The 25,817-nt window shown below is 36.3% G+C and overlaps 1 protein-coding gene across 6 annotated transcripts in view; it reads left to right on the top strand.

Annotated features, from left to right (window-relative positions):
• The window catches only part of peli1a (pellino E3 ubiquitin protein ligase 1a), a 30,722-nt gene that overhangs the window by 121 nt on the left and 4,784 nt on the right, over nt 1-25,817 (top strand). The window contains exons 1-5 of one of the 6 annotated variants that reach the window (XM_067404722.1): nt 1-6; nt 23,879-24,047; nt 24,124-24,253; nt 24,578-24,679; nt 24,829-25,026. The exon at nt 1-6 is cut by the window's left edge and continues 121 nt beyond it. In XM_067404722.1, the coding sequence (XP_067260823.1) occupies nt 23,977-24,047; nt 24,124-24,253; nt 24,578-24,679; nt 24,829-25,026 (501 nt within the window). In that variant the 5' untranslated portion in view covers nt 1-6; nt 23,879-23,976. The other 5 variants (XM_067404725.1, XM_067404720.1, XM_067404726.1 and 2 more) reach the window with 5 other exon arrangements.

The following is a 25,817-nucleotide window of genomic DNA, read 5'->3' as shown; positions in this document are numbered from 1 at the left end:
TAAAGGGTAATTTGGGGATTGCTTGGTTTCAAGAGAGACTAAAGGTTAAACAGCAGAAAAGTGTGTGAGTAAACGCATGGCTTTCCCTGTTTATGTTTGTGTGGACTACACCCATGACTACACCTGTGTCCATTCAACACACCCTATCACTGCATGACAAACACTCGCTCACTCAAACAAACACGCATTTATGGGCTGCTGTCGAAATGAAAAACAATGATGTCACCCTGTGATTTTATTCACGCTTTAAGATCGGTTCTATTCTATTTTTGTACATTTTTATTGTCCGTTTGCTCACATTATATTCTATTCTGTTATATTATGCCATGTTTTGCTACAATCTATTATATCTTATACTACATAGCATTCATTCTATTCTATTCTATTCTATTCTATTCTATTCTATTCTATTCTATTCTATTCTATTATTTTGCTATATGTTCTAATCTAGTCTGTTACATTCTGCTCTGATCTATTATGTCATACTACAATCTATTTTATTGTATGCTATTATATGCCACATTCTATTCTATTCAGCTATATGTTCTAATATAGTCTGTTTATTCTAATCAGTTACATTCTGTTCTGCTGTATTAAGTCATATTATGCTACATTCTTTTATATCTTATGCTATTATATGACACATTCTATTCTATTCTAAATTATTCTATTCTATTATTTTGCTATATGTTCTAATCTAGTCTGTTACATCCTGTTCTGCTCTAAGTTATATACTACATTTTTATATCTTATGCTATTATATGCCACATTCTATTCTATTCTATTCTATTCTATTTTATTCTATATTCTTATATGTTCTAATCTAGTCTGTTACATTCTGTTCTGTTCTATTATGTCATACTTCAATATATTATTTGTTATGCTATTATATGCCAAATTCTATTCTATTCTATTCTACTTTATTCTTATATGTTCTAATCTAGTCTCTTACATTCTGTTCTGTTGAATTATATATTAAATATTTTTATATCTTATGCTATTATATGCCACATTCTATTCTATTCTATTATTATATATATGTTCTAATCTAGTCTGTTACATTCTGTTCTTTTCTATTATGTCATACTACAATATATTATATCTTATGCTATTATATGCCACATTCTATTCTATTCTATTCTATTCTACTTCATTCTTATATGTTCTAATCTAGTCTGTTACATTCGGTTCTATTCTATTATGTCATACTACAATATATTATATCTTATGCTATTATATGCCACATTCTATTCTATTCTATTCTATTCTATTCTATTCTATTCTATTCTACTTCATTCTTATATGTTCTAATCTAGTCTGTTACATTCTATTCTATTCTATTGTCATACTACAGTATATTATATCTTATGCTATTATATGCCACATTCTATTCTATTCTATTCTATTCTATTGTACTTTATTCTTATATGTTCTAATCTAGTCTGTTACATTCTGTTCTGTTGAATTATATAATATTATGCTAAATATTTTTATATCTTATGCTATTATATGCCACATTCTATTCTATTCTTATATGTTCTAATCTAGTCTGTAACATTCTGTTCTGTTGAATTATATAATATTATACTAAATGTTATCTTATATTATTACTATGTAACGTTATACTATTATATGCCACATTTTATTGTATTCTATTGTATTTCTATTCTATTAATTTGTTATATGTTCTAATCTAGTCGGTTACATTCTGTTCTGTTCTATTATGTCATACTACAATATATTATATCTTATGCTATTATATGCCACATTCTATTCTATTCTATTAGAATAATAGATTATTCTTTTGTGCTGTTGTTCTAAACTCCAAGTTATAAGTCATTATAAGTCAGTTATGACTCAGTAAAAGTTAGTTATACAATGCTACGCTTCCTGTTATGTATGTAGGTCACTAACAACACTTTTCTTAGGGAATAAATACTACAAATCCAAAAATAAAGGAGGATGGTTAAGGATTAACGGCTGGACTTCATTACCCATAACTCCTCGCGAAGCTCTCAGTGACGTCAGCTCTCACGCTTTGTAGACAGAAGCGGAGTGAATCTGGAGGTCTGTCAGTGCACTGAGACTGCTGGGGACATCCTGCCTCACTCCTTACATGATTTTATTTTAGCATTTATTCCGACAAGCAGAACGACTGTTGTCATTTATTTCCGACACTACCCGAGTCAGTCCAGCTGGAGTTTCTTTAGTTGGGCGCGTGTCTGAGAGGGCTCACTAAAAAGTCTTAATTAGAGGTAAGCTGTTACCTTCAGAATGGAAATTAAAGCACTGTAATGCAATCCGGGCACATTTTTGGTGATGTCTGTGCACATTTTGACATAGATTTATTATGCAAACATTTGCAAGAATTTAATTGCAACATGTTTCATTAAACTACATCCGCAGAAATTAACTAAACTACAATAAATCATAATAATATTAGTCTACGAAATATGCCTAAATACTCTGTGTCTGTATAATATAACTTTCATATGATTCAGATGAAGATTTTTTTTTTTTTTAAAGAGTTAAATGCTCCTCTTTACTTAAAGTGCCAACTTTAAATTCTTTCTTCTATCGAATATTAAAATATTAATTCCTTATAGATAAAATAATCATGCAAAATCCTGTTTCTTTGTGGTGGGATTGTGTGCTTTGGTTGTCAGTGATTGACCAGCAGCGTTGATTGATGGACAGCTGTCGGCATATTAGGCATGATATTGTGTGATTATCAGCGTTAATATCAGAGGTTTGAATGTAGCTGGACTTTATAAAGAAGCGCTTCGTGTTTCTGAGTGTGTCCGAAGAGGCTCCGGATCTTCATCCGGCGCAATCCTCCTTCAGCCGCGCGAGTCTGTGCACTACTGAACCATCTTGACTCTCATTTCTGAGATTACAAAATCAATTTAAACTCGTCAGGCAATGATAGAATTACAAAAACTGTGATATCTTCATATTAGCCACTGTCGTCAAAAATAAATAGGCTAAACAGACAGCAGATTCTGGAAGGTTCTTACAACCTTTGAAGGAGAAGTAGAAAAAAACATTATGAAACAGAAGAAAAATAGCTGTAGTAAAATTGTGTATTTAAACTACAGAAAAGTTGTTTTATATTATTATATACAGAATATAATTCAACAATTTACCTTACTTTACATTACATTACCCAATTTTTTCCTAAAAATAATGAAAAACACAAGCAATATAACAAAAATGCAGCAATAAATTGTTTTGTTTTTTTAATTAAAAAGCTGTTGTAAAAAATCGAACTTTTTCCTTTCACATCACTCTCTCTGAATAATGACAACAGCTTGAACATTGTATTTCCATTTTTTCACTGTTCTGTTGTGAAAATGTCCTCACTTTGCTTCATTGAAAACACTGAAATGAACAGCATTCTGTGATTTTGTGCGAACGTCACATGCAGAAATGCATAATAAACATTCCAATTAAATTAAGTAACCACTACAAAAATAAAAGAATAATTTGTTAGTTGAACCAAGAATCAATTGCAGTGAATGTACTGTGGCAGTTTCACGTGAAACTCAGTTTGATAAAAAGCACATTTACTCTGTTCTCAAACACACACACACACACACAGACACACACACACTGTCCCTTCACTCTCTTTGTTCTCCTTCTTCTCTTTCGCACACACTGTCTTCAACTCTAGCCGACTCTCTGCTTTTGAATTTTAGGGTATTTTCTGCTCGTCATTTCATAATCATCAACCCCCCTTGTATGTTTAATTCCAAACAAAACACTCATCCCTAAACTGTGTCCAAACAAGCTGTCAGAGTCTCTCTGGGACTGACGCCTGCTATACCGGCTCGCTTGAACTGATTGTGAAAGAAGAGCGGACGAATGTAAAACCTTCTAGAAGAGTGTCGCTCTGTTATACAACATTGAGGGAACTGTGTTATGAAACTAAAAGCTTTTTGGACAAAAAAAGTAACTTATGATTTTAGAACTTATGTTTAATGTTTGAACAAAAAAAACTAATCTGAACAGATTCTGAATATTTTGTTTGAAAGGATCAATGAGGTTCTGTTCTAAATTCGAGTTTAAAGAATCATTTATTCCAAAACAATAGAAGGAGAAATGTCTTAAATGATTGCGTCCTACTTTAATGTTTAATGTGTTATTTACTGATACATGTTTATAAGCTGCTTAATTCTTGTAATTAAACTTAAAACTTGTAATAAAAAATTACTCTTGTAAACTAAGTCCATAAAATGATGCCATGATGAAACCCATTAAAGGTCCATACTATCCATCTTAAGTAGTATGTGAGATTAGGATAAGTGTGTCCCAAAGCATTGTATGTCGAAAAGTGAATGCCAAAAGTCCCCAGATGGTCTACTATTTCCGGTAGATTTTCAAAGTGTGGATCCGTTTACACTCTGGCTAGGTTTAACTCCACTTTTTGACATACACTCATGAACTTCCCTAAGCACTTCCCCTCTGGGAATCCCAACCGGTATTTTGGAGTGCATTCCACTTCGTTAAGTGGGCGAGGGAAGTTTATTTGGACAGACCCTTGACCCCTTGATTTTGACAGAGGGAGCGAGTCTACACTGTCCGAGTACACGTGTAACATGCAGAGCACTAGGCAGTGTTCGCGGTCGTGTTCAGTATCAAGGCAAAAGACGAAGAAGAAGCTGCTTGTCATTTACGTTGTCAGAGAAGCTTCATTTGACGGTGGCAAATAGGCAACAACTTTTGTTGCAGTTCCTATGGAAGTTGAAAATGCTCGCTCTTCTCCGCTTGCTCCGGGGCAATTTTTTGACCTGAGGGAGGGGTTCTAGCAGACCAATCGCAGCGCTTCCTTGTTACATTTATGGAGAGGTTCACGACAGGCTACGGCATACACTTGAGGCAGAAGTACAGACGAGCCTTAAAGGGATAGTTCACCCAAAAATGAAAATTTGATGTTTATCTGCTTACCCCCAGTGCATCCAAGATGTAGGTGACTTTTTTTCTTCAGTTGAACGCAAATTATGATTTTTAACTGCAACCGCTGCCGTCTGTCAGTCAAATAATAGCAGTAGATGGGAACTTCAACTATAACAGTAAATGAAACTTGCTTAGACAAATCAAAATTAAACCCTGCGGCTCGTGATGACACATTAATGTCCTAAGACACGAAACGATCGGTTTGTGCGAGAAACCGAACATTATTTATATAATTTTTACCTCTAATACACCACTATGTCCAACTTCGTTCAGCTTCCTGTTAGTGAGGTCAAAAAACGCGTTGTGATGACGGAAGTGATGTCTCGTCCATATACTTCAATGAGCGCGAGACATCACTTCCGTTGTCAGAGCGCGATCAGACCTCACTAGCCGGAAGCTGAACGAAGTTGGACATAGTGGTGTATTAGAGGTAAAAAATTATATAAATACTGTTCGGTTTCTCGTACAAACCGATCGTTTAGTGTCTTAGGACATCAATGTGCCGTCACGAGCCGCAGGGTTTAATTTGGATTTGTCTATGGAAGTTTTTTCGACTCTTATTGTTCAAGTTCCCAATCACTGCTATTATTTGACTGACAGACGGCAGCGGTTGCAGTTAAAAATCATCATTTGCGTTCGACTGAAGAAAAAAAGTCCTCTACATCTTGGATGCACTGGGGGTAAGCAGATAAACATAAAATTTTCAATTTTGGGTGAGCTATCCCTTTAAGCTCAATGTTACAGTTTATTGCATTGTAAACATTTTTGTTTGTGCAATTTTTATATATTCTCCAACTTCCCAAGCATACATAAAGGCCCATAGAATGATGCGTAAAACAAATTCATAAGGAAAAAACTGTAAATAATAAATCAGCTCCATTGCGGATTCCAGTAATCAAGGGCTTAGTGCGTTCCATTCAGACACACTGCAAGGGTTCCACCAGTAGTGGGCGCTCATGCAACATATGCAATGATGTACATCAGAGAGAACGAGACAAACAAGACTCAAACTTATGCTGCGTTCCAATTCGCCTACTTATACTATGCCCTAAAAGTATGTACTCTTTCTGTGAACAAAAAGTACTTACTTTTGAGTGTGTAGTAAAAGAGTAGACAAGCTTTGGGACATACTAACACGTCATACAATCGCGTCTTTTCTCTCTGTCGCATCCTGTTACTGTAAACTGGCCTGTCAATCATCTTACATCCTCCACATTTCATTTAGTTAATTTCCTACCGTATCGGAGAGAAATGCAGCACGTTGATCTGCAGTCGCGAGTCTTTCATGTGGAGAACTCTCCTCATATTTATGCATAATGATGCATTTAAAAGTTAATGGCCAATCGGATCTTTATAAAAGTCCACATTGGTATTTGCAGATGAAAAATAACACGGGTAACATTAAATATATATTTTCGATCAGGTTAAACTGATTATTAGTCACTCAAATCTCTCAGCGTTGATTGCGCATATCCGCCATGTTTTGTAGTTTTTTAACACTTTTTACTCGTGTTTGTAGTTCTGAACTGAATCCTCGTGCAATGCACAATGGGCTGTGGGCAATATTAGCCTCTATAGTGTGCACGGATCCACACTTCGAAAATCTACCGGAAATAGTAGACCATCCGGGGACTTTTGGCATACTCTTTTCAACATACTATGCTTTGGGACACACTTATTTTAATCTCACATACTATTTAGGATGGATAGTATGGACATTGGAACGCAGGGGCAGCCTATAACGGCTAATATTGCCCACAACCCATTGCGCTTTAGAGGAGATTCGGCTCAAAACTACAAACATGTTAAAAAACTACAAATATGTTGAATGTGCGTGACGGCTAAGAGGTTTAGATAAAGGCATTTGAGTGACTGATAATCAGCATTTAACCTGGTGAAAAATATTTATTTAATGTTGTCCGTGTTATATTCCATCTGCAGCAACAATGAAGACTTTTATAAGGATCTGTTTGGCCATTAACTGTTAAATGCACCATTATGCAAACGCATGACCCTCTACTGGCAGATCAACATGCTGCTTCTTTTCTTAAATGTGGAGGATTTTTAACAGTGACAAAATGATTGACAGGCCAGTTTGGATGCACATATGTGACCGTTAAAGAGGCACTTTAACATGATAGTATCTCCCAAAAGTGTACATACTTTCAGGGCGTAGTATAAGTAGGCGAATTGTGATGCAGCATATATATGAAGAGCCTGACAGAAGCTTTATTGAAGCTTTTCTTCTAAGAGTGAAGTTTGCATTAGAATCAGAAACACTACAACAGCTTTGCATTGTGCATATAAGTTTGAGACAATAAGCCTTTGCAGCATTATCAAAACAGAGAGTTCTCTCTCTATTGCACTGCTAAAAGGCTGCGGTTAAACAAACAAACGTCCAACCGTCTCTCTTACACGTATAGATGAAGTGAATTCAGGCGCTGTAAAGCAGCGCTCTCGGTCTCAGCATCGGCGTGGAGGTCGTGTGGGTGTGTGTCATAAAGGATCCTTTGTTGTTTGACAGTGAAGTCAGCCTTTGACTGGTGCGTCTGGTCGGGTGGGTCTATCCAGCGAGGGGCTTTCAGACACGGGGTGAATGAAGCTCTGTGTTGACAGAGCCACCTTCCCTCTGGAGCAAGAGGAAACACTCACACGGCCAACACCATCACATCTGACCGGCATGATTGCTTTGCTAAAGCAAGAGTCACTGTTAGACTTGCTCATGCTTGGGGTTTTTGTCAATCTCACTTTTAAATAGGTCTGTTTTTTTTGTGTTTTTTTTTACCAATAATAACTATATTTATAGTCGGCATAAAACAGAAGTTGAGTTATCCATTGTGACATCTATCTGAGTGAAACGGCTTCGGGGCGTGCCTTGATTTTGTCCATGTGGAGTTGATTGGATAGTTGTGGTTTGCTATTGGTGTATCTCATGTGATTGACAGGTTGATCCCGCCCTCGCACCAGTAAACGTCATCAGAGAAAAGAAGACATGTCTCTGCAAGAGGAAGGGGAAGTTATTTTGATTAAAGATTACAAGGGCACATGAATTTAAAACAACTAATTATGTGTTAAATTAAGTGTTAAATGTCCAAATATTTCAGTTATAAATAAAAAATTAATTATGTTAAATTATTCACTTAGGCTATTATTATTTATTAACAGTTAATCAAGTGTAAGAAATTATATTCTCTTGGTTTTACTATGTACTAATTTGTTTTCTTACGCAATATATAGTAACAAAGACTATAGAATAACACAAGACGCGTCACTCGTTTTGTTTTGAATGGGAGAAAGTGCAACGCGCAATATGGCGGAATAAATCCCGCCTTCTAAATAAGAGCCAATCACCGACTGGTAAAGTCATCGTGTCTCTGCAGCGGCCGTTAGAAGCTCCGGTTCCTATAGAAACGGTCAGAAATGAGGCACATTTAGGTTTGCGCATGTGCATTAGGTTGATCCAGCATGGAAAACATAGTTTTTTGTCATGATTCGAGCGTTTAGAAAAAATAGTATAAGACAGTTGTTGTCAGATTTCATTGGTGAAATATTTCATTGGATACAAATATGAAATTTAATCGAAAGTTTGACAAACAACTTTGGGGAATATGATGTTTCCCTATTCAAAGAGATAGGAGCTGCACTTGAATGCCCGAGAGGTGTTTCAAAGATGTGAAAATGACTTGTCTTAACAGGACTTTGATAGTAAGCTATGCATATTTTACAATATCATTCGTATATATGGGCTAATAATTAAAGGTGCCCTAGAACGTTTTTTTACAAGATGTACTATAAGTCTAAGGTGTCTCCTGAATGTGTCTGTGAAGTTTCAGCTCAAAATACCCCATAGATTTTAGCCGATTCAGGCTACTGCCCCTTTAAATCCTCACGCTCCCCGCCCCCGAGCTCTTGACTGCCTTAAACATTGCATAAACAAAGTTCACACAGCTAATATAACCCTCAAAATGGATCTTTACAAAGTGTGCATCATGCATACATCGATTCCTGTGAGTATTGTATTTATTTGGATGTTTACATTTGATTCTGATTGAGTGTGAGGCTATGCTCCGTGGCTAAAGCTAACATTACACACTGTTGGAGAGATTTATAAAGAATGAAGTTGTGTTTATGAATTATACAGACTGCAAGTGTTTAAAAATGAAAATAGCGACGGCTCTTGTCTCTGTGAATACAGTAAGAAACGATGGTAACTTTAACCACATTTAACAGTACATTAGCAACATGCTAACGAAACATTTAGAAAGACAATTTACAAATATCACCAAAAATATCATGATATCATGAATCATGTCAGTTATTATTGCTCCATCTGCCATTTTTTGCTGTTGTCCTTGCTTGCTTATCTAGTCTGATGATTCAGCTGTGCAGATCCAGACGTCCTGCCCTTGTCTAATGCCTCGAACATGAGCTGGCATATGCAAATATTGGGGGCGTACATATTAATGAGTTACGTAACAGTCGGTGTTATGTTGAGATTCGCCTGTTCTTCGGAGGTCTTTTAAACAAATGAGATTGAGACTCACTGTATGTCATTTCCATGTACTGAACTCTTATTATTAAACTATGCCAAGATAAATTCAAATTTCCATTCAATGGCACCTTTAACTGACGGTTTGTGGAGACCCGATTTCGGGGGACAACATGATTTGTCATGACAATGGTTGTTTCAGAAGTGGGCGTGGTCAAAACTACTGATTTCAGCCAATCACTTTGGCCGAACGGAGACAACATGATTAATATTCATGAGTCCATCCACCTGCAGCAATTGACGAAATGCGATAATCCATGAAAGACGTGCAGGAAAATAGATGTCCATGATGGCTATTGTAAGTTAACGTTAAATAGATAGATGTAAACTTTTTATTCATACATGGTTAATACAATTTTTAGTACTACATATTAAGGTTTAATTACGCTTTAAAAAGTTTCTTAAACGTTCGTAGATATTGAATGCCTCTCTATCATTACTTACTATTACTTTAATAAGTGATAAGGAGATTTTCACCTGGTGGACAATAATATAACACCCTAGCAACCCCCCCAGCAACTGCCTAGCTATCTTTATCTTTAACCCAAACGCTACACAGGACCAGAAATCTCAGCCAAACTTGTTCACTCATATATGTGTGTGTGTGTGTGTGTTTAGATCCTCAGAATCTGATCATAAATCACAGTTCATCATTAGCAAACGTGCATACTTCAAAGAGCACAAGCCCAGAGAGGTGTGTGCCCTACATCAGCCAGTGTATACTGCGTTGCTGTGGAAACACTGCGCTGTGTTGTAGCCGGCTGGCAAGAGTGCAAGTGTCTTCTATATTCTGAGCAAATGTCTGGCATGGATACAGGGACGAGGCCGGGGTGTGACACACACACACACACACACACACACACACACACACACAAACACACACACACACACACACACACACACACACACACACACACACACACACACACACACACATAGCACATACTGCCCTTAGGGCTGACAGTATATGTCCTTAAGAAACATGTGTAGCTTTGTGTGGTTAAGTTAGTGTGTGTGACAGGCAGGAATGAGGTGAGGAGTTTATTCACACTAAGTCCGAGTCTTTCTGTCAGACAGATGATTAAGTGCTTTGAGCCAGGATCAGATATCTGCACTGTTTGGGAGAGCTCTCTCTGGGTCATTCATACAGACCTACAGGAAAGAGAGCAAGCAGATGAAGGTTTGCACTTTTACACATATAGGTGGCTTGTTGTTAGTTATGCAGTTGCTAAAAAAATGTATTACTCCTCCAATACTCTGTACACACAGCTGTTTGTATTTCTCTGTTAACTTTGTGCTTGTGTTTATGTTTGTTTTATGATTTATGCTTTTGTCTGGACCAAGATAAAAAAGAAATCTAAAAGTAGTCAGATTATATTACTTAAAATCTGTAATGAAATGAATTAAAAAACTGCAAATTTTTGTCTCGTCCAGACAGTCTTGTGTTTACATGTTTTTTTTCTTTTTGTTGATTAGTCCTTGTGTCTGTAGTTGTTTCCCAGATAGCAAACGGACGTCGATTCAACGTTTATTTTTGGTTGTAAAGATCAGTATCAGTCGCCGATCAAATTTCAATGTTGATTCAACGTTCACTATTTGATCGGTACATCAGAACGTTATTACGTCGAAAATATGACATCGATTCAATGTCGAAATGAGGTTGTTTCATCAACAGATACCTACGCCAGACATATGATCGAAATCATAACGTCTAATATATGTTGAAACTTGGTTAGAGGAATCGGACATTGCGTGCACTATTAGGACGTGCATGTCTTTTGACTTATTTACTGATATAATTTTAATTCGTTATAAAAACCCTATTTAAGTAAATTAAACAAGTTTATAGCAGTGGTTATTTATAATAAATCCACATAAATGAGCAGCAAAATCTATAGCAGGCTCTTACTCTGACACTGATAAAATGAGCAGTCCTCAAGTTTCCGTGATTTCTTGTCCGATGCATCCGTTTTAAAATTAAATGAAAGCATAGCCTACCGAAGATTGCTCAAACGGTATCGGCAGGTCATAAACACACGAGAAGGAGCGTTAATGAAAACCATGAATGCAACATATATGTGAAACACTGTTAATATGAAGACTTAAGATGCAAAAGCCTCTAAGTACCGTCTGAAATTTTTATCAAGCTCGTAGGTTCAGTAATTTCACTTGAATGGCAATTAATAGGTCCTTTTCATTGCCATTAAAGTGAAATAACTGAACATAAACATTTAAGCTTGATAAAAATGCTCATTTTAGAAGAATTTCAGATGGCACTTAGAGGCTTTTGCATCTGAAGTCTTCATATATAGCTCTGGAAAAAATTAAGAGACCACTCCAAGTTCAGAAATCAATATTAAGTGGTCTCTTAATTTTTTTCCATATATATATGTATATATATATGTATACTGTTTATATTTTAAAAATGTAAAAATGCATAGAACATAAAGCTTAAAAATTGATCTTCATGTTACATGCATAAATAGGCCTGTGTACATATGTAAAAATATATTTTAAAAATATAGCCTATTCATGAATCATGTTATGTATAGTTTTTAACAAGAGACAATATTGTGAAACAACGAATGTGAAATGACTATGAGTGTACACAAAGCAACACACACACACACACACACACACACACACACACACACACACACACACACTGATGCCTGGATGCTATAAGCAAACAATCACAAAAACACATATTTATCAAAACCAGCAAGTACATATACTTCAATTCACCCACTCGACCAACAAAAGAATCAAAATGTCTTTTGAGACTCCATCTATCTTACATTTTTTCATTCTGATTGCCATTGCTCATTGTTTCAGTATGTGTTAAGTTCAAAATCTTCAACGCTAGTTCACATACTGTGTTTGAACTCTAGCTCATAATGCTGTATGGTTAAAATATGTTTTTTTGTTGTTGTTGTTGTTGTTGTTGCTTCCGTCCTGGTGCCCATTGTAGTGGACATGAATAAATCTAATATATTGTACATTTATTTTATTTATTTTTTTACAGATAAAGAGAATCTGAAAACCACAAACTGGCTATATATATATATATATATATATATATATATATATATATATATATATATATATATATAAAAAAAATATAGTGTTGGTATAAAAATACTCCAAGCACGTTTTCCAAAAATATAAAGAAGTTCTTTTAAAGTTTCACTTTCTCATTTTGCACAATGGGTCGATAGAACTACAAAATGCATTTTAATTTCATGATTTAATAATTGTATGTAATGTTATAATTCTATATGTTTATGTTTGTAAATGCTGCATGACTGTGACGTGTTTTAATGCGCGTGCGCGTTGAACGTTCGAATCGCTTTCAAATGCTGTAGCGGATCTGAGTTGCCATGGAAACGGGGAAACGTCAAGCAGCAAGCCTCCGTCTCGCTGTTGTTTTCACTGATTTTAGGTAAGTTTAGTCCACAAAATCACACACATAATATATAAAACTGTTCCTGACACTTTTCTTAAGTGTAACTGACACACTTCTGTTGAATATTTACTTAAAAGAAATGATTTAGTGTCTTTGAAAAAGTCCGTTAGCATCTCAACCGTTTTCAGAAGCGGTTGGCTAACTCTATATTTTGAGCCCTTGTTTAATGAAAGTTTGGGCTTTTAATCTCATCGTTATGTGTAGATGAGATGTTTTGATAGCTTTGTTAACGTTTTGCTGGCATATTATCAATGAATGATGGTAAACTTACTTATTTATTTAACCTAAAAGTATGCGCTGGCTGTACCGTTAATCGGTGACGTCACTTACATGAGCGCGAATATTAGCTGAAACTATTTCAAACACGGTTTGATCTCTAATGGTAAACAAATATTGATAAAAATTGTTCTGTAATTTCAGGGACGACAGAAAACCCCCTCCAACAAAGGGTAAATTCCAAAGTTTGCAGCATTTCTGGAGGAAACACAGGTGAACTGAGAAAGCTCATTAAATATTTTAAAATGCATTTATTTCACAATATATTTTACCTATATCACCATGCATCTGCAGTTTTCTTTTGTAAAATTATTTTTAATGCATTAGTTAAGAAGGCTTTGACATCCAAACGTAAGTGACACTGTATGTACAATAGTGAATTCTAATACTAAAAATATAAATTCTGTTAACTTAAGAAATTATTTTTTTAATATTATGTATTTTATTCTTTCCACCTCTGCTCTAGCTTGGTTCCTTGTAATAAACCTGTAATAAATGTGGTTGGCTCTGTGACAAATTGAATGTTATGTTCCTAGATCCTTCCATGAGGATGGCCTCCTGCACCCCAGCAGAGCTGAGCGACCTCCTGTCAAAGGCCATGAACCAGATGACTATTGTAAGCAAAACCTCAATCATTCACTACACTACTGTTGAAAAGTTGTGGGTCTGTAAGATTTTTACATGTCTTTGAAAGAAGTCTCACATTTTAAAATCATTAACCCCAGGTTGTTTCAGTGAGGTTGTTCTTGAAAGGCCTGTAGGCTAAATAATCAGCTAAAAGAGGTAACATACGTGACAAGTATAATGTTATAATGCTTGTAGTTATAATCATTTATTTAACTATTATGATAACAGGATATCATGGTCATTAATCTATTTTATTGTATTTCTCTGTCTATTTGTAGTTATGTTTGCCAGTGACAGACGCCATACTGTTCCACTCAAAGGTATTTATTTATTTGTATACGTGCATGCATTTTTTAATGATATATTCTTAAATATTTTTACTTATAAATGCTGATTGTGGTCCAGGGGGTCGACAACTTTAGGCAAGTAAGTTATTTTCGACAGAAATCTGGGCAGCTTACTCATTGCTCATACTCTTAGCCTCTAATGTGTTTGAATTTATATCATCAATGCAATATCAGGGGGTAAAGATATCATTAGAGTTCTTACAGTTATGGCTGTACTATGCTCTTGTTACCAGATGAGATGTAATCTCTAGCGTTTGGAGCTGTGATTCTTCAGGACAAGATGCCATTCACACTTGATACATGAAGATGGTGAGTTTCACAATAGCTGCACAGTCACAAATCAAGAGACTGACTCAAGCTTTCATCCTTATGAGCTCACCCATATGTAGGGATGGGTACCGAAACATGGTATTAAACAGGCCCCGGGGCTAAATTCTGAAAGACCAGAGTATCGATAAGCTTGAACAATATTGGTTCTGCCGTCGGTACTGGAGAAATTACACGCACTATTCATTATTGCTATATAGATGTTAGGGCTGGGGAAAAAAAATCGATTCACCTATCGCAATTTGTTTATGATTTAAAAAAAAAAAAAAATTTATTCCAGAATCAATATTAATTCATATGAAATTTCTCTATTTTAGTCCTTGCCTATAGACGAGGTGGACAGAAGTTACCCACTCTTGTGTCATTATCAATGCTTGTCACGTGACGTAAACCAGTCCTGCTGTTAACGAGCAGAATTACTGAAGGAAAGAAACAACAACAGAAAAAGTGAAAAACTTCCAGGCACAGCCTTAGATGAAATCAACCAAAGATAAAAAAAGACCTTAAAGGGTTAGTTCACCCAAAAATGAGAATTATCCCATGATTTACTCACCCTCAAGCCATCCTAGATGTATATGACTTTCTTCTTTTAAACAAACACAATCGGAGATATATTTAAAAATGTCCTGCACTACAAAAAAATTTTCTTACTTAGTATTTTTGTATTGTTTATATTCCAAATATCTAGAAATTGTTAAATCAAGATGCCTTTTCTAGATAATTAAAATTACATAAAATATTTCTTGTTTTCTGGGGGGGGGGTAAGAAAAATCTTGTTTCTGTTTGAAATCCCAAGATGAAATTCAAAAAATCTAAAATCTGTTACAGTTGCCGATGGATATTGCCGCGCATATTGTGGGCAGCCTATAACACATCTCGATTGAGACAGACTGCTTCAAAGCTCATATGTGCTGTGATGCACGGAATATCTGTGATCACATAAACAGTAACATCTTCTCAGCATGTTTAATAATAGAACCTGTTATAATCTGTGATTTTGTCTACACTGGATGAGGAGTGACGCAACACAACAAATTCCTGACAGTAAGCGGGCTCCGCGTTCTATTTTCAACAGTCGGTCAGCTTTTAGCTGTTGAGGCGCGACACAAAAAAAGTCATGTCTGGTGTAGACACGGTGTTAGTTGTTGTTTAGAGTTGTTTAATCCTCCTCTGCTGAGATCTTGTGAGCTTTCATGTCTTTTTATCTTCAGTTGATTTCATCTATAAAGCAATGTTAATTATGTTCTTAATTTGTATATAATAAAAAGAACCGATAAGAATACCGTTGAAGTACCCGATCAATAATTAACAGTAGCAATACTGTTAGAACTATAACGATACCTATCCCTACCCATATGACATAACTGACATAACTTCTATGAGTCACATGAAATAACTTCTTAAGGCTGTCCTAACCTAATGTAGCTCTACCCAACCACTGCATGGAGGCTGAAAGATGGCTTCCTGAAGATGAAAGGACAATATGGACTTGAGGAGGGGAAATACTTTATATGATATGTGAGGATAAGGAGGGGTGTTTTATTCCAACTCTAGTCTTCATACAACGTGTTTGTCAGGATGGTTGTTATTTTGTAAGATTAGGGAGAGACTGTACCTCTCATTTGTGTGTCTTGTGTACTATAATTTTAGAACAGGAGCTTGTACTCCTTTGATTTGATTGAAAAGTTTCAGATGGAGCTGTTTTTTACTTTCTGTTCCCATTATGTTCATTTACATGCAAACAGCTCATGGTGAAATTTTTCTAGCATTTATATATACTACTACTATTACTACTATTAATATTGTTCATATTATTAAACAAAATTAACAAGATCTTTTAAAAACATAATATAATGACTTTATTATAAAAGGACCCACTATGAAAATACAGTTTTACAGTGTTATTCGTGTCTTTCCTTTTACTTTATAGCACATCACTGACAGGCTTTCCTGTGTAACACTGATTCAAGTTTTCCACCATTGTATTTATCCAAATGAGGTTTGTAAATGCATGGATGTTTCATATTTTGCATTAATTATTTCTCTTATATGAAAATTACAATGTAAAAGAAGACGTGACAAGGTCATTGGTCTTCTCACAAAATGCCACGTTAGAGGAATATTCAGAGGGGCGAATTGAAATAATTTCTTTTGGGCATTATCATGCCCACTAAAACTAAACCTGGAATGATAATTTGTGTTACCAGATGAGATACTTTGTAATGGGTATGTATGATGTATGATTTTGATCTGTACTATTTCTGTTTCAGGTTCTCAGGGATCCCCAGTTGAAGGCATCAGGACATCAGATGTTGGCCTGGACAGATGTACCAACAGTACACCACAAAGACCTCTGCTTTTAAATGGATGGCTGATTACTACCATGTTCTGTGCGGGTATTATTATAGCAAAACTGAGCACCTGTGACAGTGGGATTTCTAATTTTAAAGAATAGTCATACATCAGTAAATTATTTATTTATTTTTTTATTTAAAAATTTGAAAGGATTTTTAAAAGTTGCAAACTTTTTTCTCCAGTTACAAAAACAGCTACACCTTTTCAAATTCTTCATTGGGGGTGCACAAATCCTATTTCACAAATTAAGAAATTCATATGCTCACATTTAAGCCGTGCTCTTCAGACACTGTAACAGTCCTGATATGATGTCACACTTTGCAGTATCTTTTTTATTAACATGAATTCAAATTTTAACAAATATATTCAAAATGTAAAGATATACAATCTGACAATCTGATCTTGTCATTATTAATCAATCAGTAATCAACACTGCACCACCCCGAAATTACATGCACTGTAGAAGTATGGTTTTGGCAAGAAATGAACAGTAGCTAAATATTTATTATAAATGCTACTATTTGACATTCAGTATTTTAGTCTATATTAAAGGGATACAAGTCTCTTTTATGTATGATTTTTTTTTTTTATTACAAACTGTTTTTGTTTGTTTGTTTGTTTGTTTGTTTTTAGCTAGCACTTAATATTTCTTTAATGTTACCACATGAGAATAGCCAAACAGTGTAGGTGATTCACAAAATCATACACAAAGAAATGTGCATGATTGGCCAAAGTTTTACTGATCTACAAACAAATTGAGCTTATGAATTTCTTAATTTGTGATTTGTAGAATAGGTTTAGTGCACCTGCAATGAAAAAGATTAAAGGCAGCGGCTATTTGCACTAAGTGACAATAGCACATTTTCTTACACTAGGTGAAAATAGTGATAGATTCTATTTACACCATGTAAAGTATCAATTCTTTGCAATAAGAGTAAATAGATGCTATCTATAGGCCTACTTAATATTGGCAGATACTATTTGCACCTCAGTATTTTTGTACATTAACAGGATGCAATAATATAGAGTGTAAATGATTGTATTTATTAAAATGATTAAATGGATGCTGCCTTATTGGTAGAATAAAACCCTCCCTACACCTTCTCCTAACCCTACCCAATAAACATTTTTAATATTATTAAACACTCGTTCAGTTTAGTTCCGCTTTTAGAACATTATTTTCATTTTTATTGAAAATAAATGTGAGCTTAGCAAAAGGCAGATTTGAACCTGCATCAAAAGCCAGAACTCCCTACTCTCTACTGCTGTGTCACTGAAGACGTTGCCTTCTGTGCTTCTTTTAAAACTTGAGTGGCCCAAAAGCTAGTGTAAATAGCGTTTGCCAACAAGGGACGCTATTTGCACTTTATGTAAATAGACACTCTGAAATTTAAAAGGTGTAACTGTTGTGTTGTGTTTTTGAGAGAGAAAGGAACTAAGTTTTCAACTACTAAAACATTTTGATGACTTCACTGAAATATTGTCTACACCTTCCACTGTCAGTTGCTCAGTTTCACTACAATAATGCCAGATACAATACAGCATGTGCATAATTGAGTCGCTGTTCTAACAGCTGGGGGCTATAGAGAACCACCTGCACTGCAAATTTTCAGGAGTGACATTCGCATTTATCCAATTACAGGAGTGAATCCGTTAAATCATTGGGGCACTTCATGAATTGACACTGGTTTACATTTAGATAAAGATGAAATATTTTAATTTTGATATAAATGTCAATAATAATTATGAAATAAATTTAAATATTCATAAACCTTGAAATTAAAAAAGTAATTAAAAATATATATTTTATTGTCCATTGTATTGAAATTGTGGGTTACATCTTTGTCACCCTTTTCATCCCTGATGAGTTTACATCCCTGTTACAAGAGCAAGGAACTTACATTTTAATTGCAAAGGAAAACCAATTCATCGTCTATATTCTTCTGTCCTCCATTTTTAAGGGTAAGATTTCTTTATAAATCATCTAGTGACCCATATGTCTTTATTTTTGTTGAACACAAAAGGAGAGAGTCATATAGTCTCAGTCACAGCAAGAAAAGAAACTGATGGCGTAGTCTGACTCAGGCTGTCAGTCTCTTGATGTTCTGCCTTACATCTCTTTTTGTGCTCCAATAAAAATAACACATTTGGTACAAAAGAACATGACCAGTTTTATACTTGAGTAAATATTGCTTTTAATTTGTAGCTTGAGACTATTTATAATAGCTAATAATTAACTTGTATACCTCTTTGTGTGTATTTGAGAGTAAATGCCTTTTCTATGTTAGTCTTGTATAGAAGGTTTGTATGCTCTAACGATGTAGGCTATTTGTACCTGTATTTTGTAAATATTAAAGCAATGTTAACTGAATGTGATGTGTGATTATTTTGTAAACAGGCTTATCTTTTAGTATTAAGTGTTTGAGATTTTTAAAATAAGTAGAAAATGTGTTAATTGTATAGAGTTATTTCACCCAAATGAAATCAACATCAACGTTGGGTAAGCAAACCAGTTAGATCGATTTCATGTTGAATTCGTGTTGATCTACAACGTCGTTTCACTCAGCTGAAATCAACATCGTTTCGACGTTAGGTAAGCAAACCAATTAGATCGATTTTATGTTGAATATGTGTTGATTCTACAACGTCGTTTCAACCATCCGAAAATCAACATCGTTTCAACGTTCGGTAACCAAACCAATTGCGTCGATTTTCCGTTAGATTTGAATGGAGTGTCTGACGTTGATTCAACATTACCCCGATGAGCAAACTGATGCCGGATCAACGTCGGAGATCAACGTCGTTTCGATGTCACGAGAAACGTCGTTTCTACGTTGATTCTATGTCAGTTTGCTATCTGGGTTGTTTGTTGGTCGATTTGTGCATGTGTATGTTTTTGTTCATTTCTTGAACAACGTTTGTTGCTTTGCTGTTTGTTTAGTTATGCTGGTACCCTTATTTATGCTTATTTTTGTTTTGTTTGTTTGTTGATTTGCAATCATGTTTGTTGATTTGTGCTTGTTTTTGGACCAGGCGCAAAGCGACGTCAGGCGTGATGCAAGTGTTTCTTGCTAGTTTCAGCCCGACGCAGTTATCATTTTCACGTCCAGTGCCACATTGTTTAAATAGCAAATGCACTCACGCCCATCTGTTCACCCATGGTCGTGCTGGTCTGAAAAAGAGGTGTGTTCAGGTGCATTGTTGGCGTGTTGCTATTTTGAGCTAACTGAAAACAACTGCGCCATTGACCAACTGAAACCTGGTCTAAAGTCAATGGCACAATATGTTTTGTTATTTAGTAATATGCGCCTATATGCGGGTGCACAACACGTGTACACTCTGCTTGTTACACACACAGCAAACAAACGTCAAATATTAAAAATCAAAGGATTCCTCTCTGGAGAAGCATTCAGTCTTTCCGCTTGCAAATTCCACCATATAAATAGCCAATCCGCCATGGCGCAAGTGCACATGAGTTTTAAAGGGAATAGGAGATGAGACTCTGATTGGTTTATTGCACGTTACGCCCAAAACACTCCCATGACTCATTAAGAGACTAGGGACAACCCTTTTAAACCATGCGACTGGCACGCTGACCATTTTTTCCGTCGTTAAACTAGCAAAAGAGGATTCGGACAAGGACTAGTGCAACATAAAGGGCCCAATTTAAGCACATGGTCTAAAGCCCATGGCGCATGTGCACTTAGGGCGTGTCCAAATCCTCTTTTGCTAGTTTAATAGAGTGCCCCAGGGATGACGCATTTTTGTAGGTAAAACCCAGAAGCGAGTTAGCATTTTAGGACTTCCGGTTCCAACGCCGTAAAGTCTATGGGTTTTTTGAATGGGTTTTTGCTAAATCGCCTTAAATAAGGTCTGTGGTAAACAAAGCCTCTAAATACTTTCACGTTCTGATCTATGACATAAAACACACCAGTTATAACCCACTTGTGATTTTTTTAACTTTTACTGTGTCTTAAAATCGGCAGTTGCTAACAAATTGCTAAAAGGGACTACTTCCTTTGGCGGGGACTTTAGACGTCATCATTAAAAACGGGACATTTGGACAGCATTTCTCATGAAAAAGTGGATAAGTATTCATACACAGCACAGATCATAATCAGCGAGCATGTTTTTAAATAGAGTTGTTTTCTAAATAAAGTTTGAGGACGCTTGGTGGTCACGGCGTTGATCCGCGACCATGGTGTGCTGTAGTCCGTTTATAGCCTACTGTTAGCCTTTTATATCTGACCACTTTATTTAGGCTTCAAAATCTATAAATGTTGTGTTAACTTGTAAAGATTATCTTGATAGACAAAACGTGTACGTGTCATAACCCTTTGTTAAACACAGAGCTTATTTTCTGCGATTTTCCAAAAGTCTATGGGAAAAATGAATAGACTTTCAGTCGAGGGAACCCGTGCGACGCTAACTTCCGGGTTGGCCTACAAAAACGCGTCATCCCTGGGGCACTATATGTTGACATGAAAAATGGTTGCGGCACCCGCCGCATGGTCTAAAAGGGTTGTCCTTAGTCTTTTAATGAATCAGGAGTGTGTTTTGGGCGTAACGTGCAATAAACCAATCAGAGTGTCATCAGAGTGCCATTCCCTTTAAAAGGCAGTTGCGCTAGCGCCATGGTGGATTCGTTATTTACATGGTGGAATTTGCAAGCGAAAGACTGAACGCTTCTCTAGTGAGCAAATGGTTCTGCTCGTGCGTCAGCAGACCATCTACAGGACAAACCGGATTCCACCAAAGCATTTTTATCTTTATTCACACAATAATAATCTTTCACATTGTAATCTTTTTATTTTTAATATTTGGCATGTTTGTTTGCTGCTGCGCGTCCCTGTGTGTGTAACAAGCAGAATGTACACTCTTTAAAGGTACAATATGTATTAATTTTGGCCGCTAGAGGTCGCTAGAAGCCTATTCAAAACAAAGGCGTAGCTTGATGACGCCAAGTTTCAGAGAATCTTGGGAAATGTGGTCTCCACCTCAACGGCCGGTGCAAAAGAATAGGGATAGGACTCGGGAACAAATCATGTTAATGGATGAGGTTATTTAGTATGAAGCAGAGCAGGACTGAGTGTTGTGGGAGTTGAACGAGGCCGCTGGAGCGATTGCGCAACACACGCCTCACGAGCAGCGGGACTTTTATTATGACACAGTCGCCTCTTCTGCTTTTCCGGTCAAGCGTATGAGGTAACACAGCTCTGTTTATCATATTATATCATATCATATTACATTTGAGTGTGTTGAAAATGATGTATAACGTTATTCTGAGCGTTCGCTCGGTGGCTGCTGTAAGACACTGTTGCACACTGCAGTAAGATAGATCGATTTAAGAATATCATATTAAATGCTGCATGGTATGTGTTGATAAATGGCATGCAATTAATTTTAAAACGTATAGTATGATGGAGAAAATTATGTATTACTGTTAATACAAATAATTATGTCTATTAAAACGTGTAATATATTAAAGCGTCTTTGGTGTTTCCATGGTTTCTACAAAATAAAACCCTCACACGTCCCAGAACCTTGGTTAAAACTGCAATTTTCTCACGATTTAAAAATAGTTGGAAACATTTGGGATATTGTAAGTACTCTAGTGAACAAAATATATAACACTGGCCTAGTGTTTTTTGGATATTTTACTGCAAAAATATTACATATTGAACCTTTAAGTGACCAAAAAAAAAAAAAATATTGCATTGCACTGGGTGTATGATAGGGCCCAAAGGATGCAAATTGCGGTTAAAAATCACTGAAGAAGATCCGGACACGCCCTAAGTGCACCTGCGCCTTCAGACCATGCACCTAAATCGTTCAAATAGGGCACTTTGTGTGTCTTTTTTGTTTTTATAGCTTATTTAAGTTTGTGGATTTGTACTTGTTGTTTTGTTGTGGTGTTCATGTTGATTTGGAATTGTGTTTGTTTGTTGGTTGGTTAGTTTGTACTGTTACATTTTTATGTTTGTTTGTTTTCATTTGTTGCTTTGTAGTTTGTTGAGTTGTGATGGTGTGTGTGTGTGTGTTTGATGTTTGATTAGAAATTGTGTTTGTTTGTTAGGTTAATTTGTGCATGCGTACATTTTCATGTATGTTTGTTTAATTTTTTGCTTTGCACTTTGCTGCTTAGCGCATTTCTTTGTTTTCTTTGGTTTGGTTTGTTGCATTGCACTTGTGTTTGTTGATTTGTGCTTGTGTGTGTGTCGCTTTGCATGTTTATTTATGTTTTGTTTGTTTGTTGCTTAGCAATTGCTGAGAAATTGTGCGTGTGTGTGTGTGTGTTGGTTTAAACATTTATTCATGGTTGTTTTATAGTTCTGTTTACACTGGTGTTTGTTTGTTTGTTTGTTTTGCCAACCACCTGTTTTATTTGTTACTTGATTTGCGTTTATGTTAGAGTTTGTGTTTTGCACTTACTTGTTTTGCACTAGCACTGTCATTTGTGGCTGTAAGAGTTGATGTTTTTGTGTCGGAAACAGGGATGTCTGTCGCCTGCTATTTTTATGTTTGTGGTTTTTATCGCGTGCCAGCGTTGACTGACTTTTCATGACCGCTTGACCCTGACGGAGCAAAACAACACTGATGCCAACCCACACTGAGAGGAAGTGAAACCATCTCAGCGATATTTGTGGAAGACCTCCTGCTTCATATTTGAAGACCACATTATTTACTTGTGTGCTATTTGACTTCTTGTTTATATTCTCTTTCTATAATGTTTGCTTGTTTCTCGGATTTTTATTGTTTTTTGCTCTGCTTTGGTGCAGTATAGTCTCAGTGGCACCTCCTTACAGGTGGGAATAAGACTAACACTTGAGGCATTAGATTTTGTGCTACTTTAAAAGGCATGTGTTCAGAGAACAAACTTAAACCGTGAATCATCAGAGGCATCTGTTGCTTAGTCATTCGTTTAGGGACACAGATTAACATAACCTGCTTTTTTGTGTTTTCGTGTCTTTGCAGATGTCTTCTGGTGAGGCTGTGATGGTGGAGCACTGAGGAAGTTAGATCAAAGATCAAAAGACAAAAAGCTGAAATATTTCAGAGGAAGTCTTTGAGCGATGTTGGCCCCCGAGCAGGAGCTGCTGAGCTCTTCTAAACCCATCAAATACGGAGAGCTCATCATCCTTGGGTAAGGCTTGCATTTTTGCTTAAAGTAAATGCAACTAATGCAAGATGGTGGATCAATGTTTTTGTTTTCTGCACAGCTACAACGGCTCCCTACCGAACGGAGACCGGGGCAGGAGGAGAAGCCGTTTTGCTCTGTTTAAGAGGCCCAAAGCCAATGGAGTCAAACCCAGCACCGTCCACAGCACATGCAGTCCACAGACCGCCAAGGTACACGCCCATTTTCCCGATAATCATTTTTATATGTCTTTAAAACTTTATTGCTCATTTATATGTGTCACATTGGATTTTTAAGGGCTTCTGCACAAGCCGAGTGTTTAAATGTGAGCTGTTTTACTTATCATTCTTCACTTTTACATGTGCATCTAAAGCATGTTGCATTTAATTCATGTAGCATGCAACATATTTATTTTATCCTCATGCTTTACTGTCATTTGTTGCTCCTGCATGTTGTGAATCTGATCAGTGAGCCGTATCCTGACTTCACTGATGTAATTGAAATGAACTAACCAAAGGGTTTTGGTGTTTCTGCAGGCCATCAGCAACAAAGGTCAGCACAGTGTGTCGTACACGCTGTCCCGGGCGCAGACGGTAGTGGTGGAGTACACTCACGACAGCACCACTGACATGTTTCAGGTTCGTTTTCTGGGTGGATTTGTGCCGTTACCTGATTTGCATCCATTAAACTAGTGAAAGTTGCTCGTATCTGTCATTGATATTTTGCTCCGTGTGTGATTTCTCCTTCATCAATGCACTAACCCTATAAAAACGTCTTTCTTTTCCAGATCGGCCGGTCCACTGAAAGCCCCATTGATTTTGTGGTGATGGACATGGCACCCGGTTTTCATGGTAACAGCGACACGCTGTCGTCTCAGAGCACCATATCGCGATTCGCGTGTCGGATCGTGTGTCAGCGAGCCCCACCCTACACTGCGAGCATCTACGCCGCCGGCTTCGATTCGTCCAAAAGCATCTTCCTGGGGGTGGGTCAAACACACTCTCTCCTCTCTAACAGTCTTTCACACTCATCCATCCATCCGTCCGTTCCACGATGCATTCATGTGTTCTCCTATCACTGATCCTGGAGAGGCTGAAAATTAACAAGTGAGTGAGTGAACAATTCATGAAGTGAATGATCAACACTACCGTTCATTAGTTTGGGTCAAATTTTTTTACTGACTCCAAACTTTTGAACTGTAGTCTGTGTGTGTGAATGAATGAATCAGTAAATAAAGTGAGCAAATGAATAAATCAGAGAATGAAGTGAGCGAATGCATGAATCAGTGAATGAAGTGAGCGAATTAGTGAATCAGTAAATGAAGTGAGTGAATGAATCAGAAAATGAAGTGGGTGAATGAATAAATTAGTGAATGAAGTGAGTGAATGAATGAATCAGTGAATGAAATATACAATTGATTGAATCAGAGAATGAAGTGAGCAAATGAATGAGTAAGTGAATGAGGTAAATAAAATGAATAAATCAGAGAATTAAGTGAGCGAATGCATGAATCAGTGAATGAAGTGAGCGAATTAGTGAATCAGTAAATGAAGTGAGTGAATGAATCAGAAAATGAAGTGGGTGAATGAATAAATTAGTGAATGAAGTGAGTGAATGAATGAATCAGTGAATGAAATATACAATTGAATGAATCAGAGAATGAAGTGAGCAAATGTAAGTGAATGAGGTAAATAAAATGAATAAATCAGAGAATTAAGTGAATGAATGAATCAGTGATTCAATTGACTTAATGAATGAATCAGTAAATGGAGTGAC

The sequence above is a fragment of the Chanodichthys erythropterus genome, chromosome 12 (assembly GCF_024489055.1).
Source record: "Chanodichthys erythropterus isolate Z2021 chromosome 12, ASM2448905v1, whole genome shotgun sequence".
Taxonomy (NCBI): domain Eukaryota; kingdom Metazoa; phylum Chordata; class Actinopteri; order Cypriniformes; family Xenocyprididae; genus Chanodichthys; species Chanodichthys erythropterus.
Note: the sequence above shows the minus strand (reverse complement) of the source record. Positions and strands in the feature narration are given on the sequence as shown.